The sequence below is a fragment of the Octopus bimaculoides genome, chromosome 23, assembly GCF_001194135.2.
Source record: "Octopus bimaculoides isolate UCB-OBI-ISO-001 chromosome 23, ASM119413v2, whole genome shotgun sequence".
Classification (NCBI taxonomy): Eukaryota; Metazoa; Mollusca; class Cephalopoda; order Octopoda; family Octopodidae; genus Octopus; species Octopus bimaculoides.
In genome coordinates, this window is record NC_069003.1 from 17,911,934 (window position 1) to 17,916,695 (window position 4,762).

Here is a 4,762-nt window from a genome sequence, read left to right on the forward strand (position 1 = left end):
GTGCTGTTTATATGAGTGCATGAAAGCTAAAACAATGAAATTAAATGCATAAGGCTCCAGAATTTTACAATCCTTATTGAAAATATATAGGTCTCCTTTGATAAGGGTAAATAAATAGATTGTCTTTTCAAAGATTTGGAGGCACCTGCTTTTTTTTTTTCCTATGCCAAAACATTGTTTTAATAAAAATTTAATTTCTGAGCTGCGCTGAGATTCAGGCAAGTTTCTGTTGGGATTGAATTCTGAATGTGCTGTGTGTGTGTGTGTGTGTGTGTGAAAGAGAGAGAGAGAGAGAGAATATGACGATGTCTATATTCTTGATTAATATCAACAAAACAAATTTCAACAAAACTGGTTTGTAAAGAACCGGTTAAAAAATAAAACAAAGGTAAAATAAACTCTTAAATAATGTGTAATTAAAAGCTTCATTTAAAAAAAAAAAAAAGATTGTTCTTTCTTATTTGATGGTAAAAATCTGAATAATTCACTCCTGTCTTTAAGAGATTGGGGTGAGAGTCACTGTAAATTTGTTAGGGTTTAATTTACATAATGGTGAATAACTTGACTCTAGTTACAACGCCACCCAATAGATTGTCAATAAATTTGTCTTCTTGCCAAAAACATATCTGGTGAAACTGTCATGTTTTTATCCACAGTAAAATATTAAATTTGCTAAACACTATTTTAAAAAGTTTGTATCTACTGCAAAATTTACATTTAGTCAATAATAAAAAAAATAAATTCAAAGAGCAAAAACTTCATGTCACAAAGTGAATAGTAAAAGACAGCATTGAGAGAATCCAATGAATTGCCAATATCTTGAAATACTGGATTCTTTAACAGGAGTGTCTGAGAGAGACAAACATGACCTGTGTAAGAGACTAGAAGGGAAGTCACTGAAAAAGTTGCAAATAATAACATAAGAACTTTGACAAAAAAAAAGATTGAGTGTTAACTAACAAGTCAAACAAATGATCAATTAGTTAACTGGATAGATATTTAACCAATTGATTAATAATAAAGGAGTGGAATTGAACCAAAGTTCAATTTAATGACTATCCCGTTCATTCTTTTTTTTCCCTTCCCTTCAGTTTACAATAATGGTATTCTTTTTTTTGTTTTTTACTATATTTATTTTATTACTAGCAGGACCTGTGAATATTTCATGGAATTAATTGTTAACTTATTGGGTCATTTCTGAAAACTTTATCCAAAAAATCTGAAAGCATGGCCTGTGTTGTGTCTGTATCGAAAGACAGTCACTCATTTGCTACTTACTGAAAAGTGAATGAAATTGGAATTCGATGATTATTTAATGCACTTTAAATACACAGCACTCTCCCTCTTTCTCTCTCGTTCTTCACATTACCCTCTTTTTCTCTTGATCTTTGCCTTTCTCTTCAACTAATCATGTGGAAATGTTACAGACAGGCTAAGGAACAGAAGAAAAAAACTTAGTTAAAAAAAACAAAATTACCCATTTCCCTCACCGTCACCTCCTGCTCTGCATCCTCCCCTCCCTTCCCCCTTCAACTAATCATGCAAAAGTGTTACAGACAAGCTAAGTGATGGAGGAAAAAGCAGAATGATTATAAGATTCTTTTTGCAGTTCTGTTTCCAAGTAAGTTTGACTTCTCTATTCATGACAAACACACATATGTTAGACTATATACTCATATAATGAGCCCTATTGTTTGTTCTATCAAACATACATACATACACACATATATATACTTTGGGTCATCCCATAAAGAATGTGTTTTTTTTCAATTGCATGAACTAAAAGCTAGAGGGGGATGGGATAAATTACCTGCATCAACTTGCTATAAAAGCAGGTAGTAATTTTACCTTGTTCTTATTCTTAGTGCAAGTTTTGAAGAGTGCAGTTCGATTTTAAAAGTTATTTTTTCAAAGCTATAATGGAAGTGACAAAGGAGCATATTTTGCTTTATGAGTTCAATAATGGCAACAATGCAACAGAAATATTAATGCAGTATATGGGGATCGGAAATAAGTGCAAGCTGGTGTCAACGACGGTTCCAGAAATTCCGAACTGGAAACTACAGCCTAGAAGATGAACCTCATCCTGGAAGATCTGTAGAGCTTGATGAGGATGTCCTGCAAACCCTGGTGGAGCAAAATTTCATTGTAATTGTTGAGGAACTTGCAGAGAAGCTTGGATTTGACCATTCAACCATTCATTGACTCCTGCATGCCATTGGAAAAGTCAGCAAATTGAGTCAATGGGTTCCTCACAAACTTTCTGAGTCTAATCATATGCAGAGAGTGAATGTGTGCTCTTCTCTGCTGTCATGTCTCATGAATGAACCTTTTTCGACTGAATAGTGACTGATGATGAGAAATGGGTTCTCTATAAAAATGTCCAGTGCCACAGATAGTGGGTAGCAAAAGGAGAAACACAGGCACCCCAGGCTAAAGAAGGTCTTCATTCATGTAAGGCGATGTTATCTGTTTGGTGGGATATGAAAGGTTTAGTCCACTTTAAACTTTTAAACCCAAACCAAACGATAACAAAGGAGATCTACTGCGAGCAGCTTGAGTGCTTAAATTAGTGCCAGAAGAAAAAGGACCATCTTTGGTTTCAAGACGAAAGGTGTTCTTCCATCAGGAAAATGTTCAGCCACATCTAGCGAGGATGATATTCCAAAGGTTGGAGCAGTTTCAATGGGAAATGATACCCCACCCACCATATTTGCAGGACATTGCCTAATCTGATTATCATTTATTCTACAGTCTTCAAAATCATGTGGTATGAAAAAAATATGTATTCTGTAGACGAGGTGAGAATAGTACTGGAGGAGTATTTTTCGTCACGGACAAGTGAATTTTGGAAGAAGGGCTTTGCAAGTCTACCATATAGATGGAAGAGCATTGTAGAAAATGAAGGAGGGTATATTTTAGATTAAAAAAGAACTTCATTTATCTTAATTTTGAAAAATAAAAGAAGTATAAAAAAACCGCATTATTTATGGGATGACCCAATATATATATGTGTGTGTGTGTTTTTGTATACCTTTTACTTGTTTCAGTCATTGGATTGCAGCAATGCTAGAGCACTGGCTTAAAGGGTTTTCTTACTCAAACAAATTGACTCCAATACTTATGTTTATTGCTCATTTTACAACCATTCTATTTTAATCTAATGCTGTTTATATATATATATATATATATATATATATATATATATATATATATATATATATATATATATATATATATGGGAGAATATACGAAACAACAACAACAGACGAGGACAGGTGGTGTAAATAACAAAAGGATGTATTAGTATGACGCTCGGGAATACGGAAAGTCTTTGACGTTTCGAGCTACGCTCTTCAACAGAAAGAATACGGAGACAAGGAGAAAAACACGGAGAAAAAAAATTGAATAGTGTTCAGTCAACGGTCAATCATACACAATGTTTGATTAAGAGATTTTATTGTGACATATGCTGTTATGTAAGATGTGCCACATCTATAACATTCAGTAAATCAATAATTGATATGTTAAGACTTGTAGGTCAAACATAGAGGGAGAGGAGGAGGCTTCTGATTTTCTTGCTCATTGTTTAATCTGCGATATATTTATTGTGCATGTGGAAACTTTAATGTTTAGCAATTCTTTTTTTTTCTCTGTGGATAAAAAAAGCATACCCACCCCCAAAACATCACTTACCAACAATGTGTTCAGCATGACAATGAATTTACCAACAATGGTCAGGCATGCGATAGAGTCACCAGATGAGGAATTTATCTGACTCCCAAATGAGATTCCAAGAAGTTATCTCTGTTTCACTAATATCAAGACATAAAATAAATCATTACATAATTCTAAAGTGTGCAAATAGATTTAATACCCATTTGGTTAAAATAAAAAAGGGATGGAAAACACCTAGACACCACCGCCACTGCGTTCAACAGGTATCACAGCACTCTCACCACCACGTACAGCATATGCAAATCGGCTGTTAGAAATGGCACCAGTCTTTAGTGCACTCATCATCTGGAAAGATAGAAAGAGATAAATTAACTTAGATTCTACAGTTGTATTCTTCAGTGAGAAATTTTACTCTCTCTCTCATACATACACACACACACACACACACATATGTATACACGCACACAGGCATCGCTTCCCAACCACATGGTTTCAGGTTCTGTCCTACAGTGTGGCCCCTTAAGCAAATGTCTTCTACACTAGTCCTAGGCTAACCAAGGTCTTGTTAGTAGATTTGGTTGATGGAAACTGAAAGAAAACTGATGTATGTATGTGTGTGTATGTAGGTATATCTATATTAATAAAAGCGAAATTCTGTCTGTCTGAGACCCCTGTATCTCAGCCTACATTTGCTCTATATAGACATATTATACCTTTTTGGAATCAAGATGATCTCAGGATTGAAAGTCTGCCCTTCAGTTGGTTCTTGCACATCCAGCATTGGGATCTGATTTAAAAGCATTTGGGTTGCTATTTCTAGCACATAAAGCGACTGAGAGGTGCAAGAGTTACCTCCCTTAGCTTTAGGTTTTACTAAGGAATTTAGTGGTTCTTTCAGCCATGCTGGGGTAAGGCCTTGAAGAATTTTAATTGAACAAATCGACAGCAGTTCTTTCTTTTTTATGCCTGGTACTTTTTTTATTGGTCTTTTTTTTAACTGCTAAGTTAAATGAATGTAGACACAGCAACACCAGTTATCACACAAGTGGTGGGGGACAAACACAGACACAAAGTCACAATACAC

General features: G+C 34.8%; 1 protein-coding gene across 1 annotated transcript in view; it reads right to left on the reverse strand.

The window, feature by feature from the left end:
- Positions 1-3,604: 3,604 nt before the first annotated feature.
- The window catches only part of LOC106870772 (glycerol-3-phosphate dehydrogenase, mitochondrial), a 48,939-nt gene continuing 47,781 nt past the window's right edge, over positions 3,605-4,762 (reverse strand). The window contains exon 14 of the mRNA XM_014916969.2: positions 3,605-4,023. Within this exon, the coding sequence (XP_014772455.1) occupies positions 3,913-4,023 (111 nt within the window). The 3' untranslated portion in view covers positions 3,605-3,912. The remainder of the gene's footprint in view (positions 4,024-4,762) is intronic.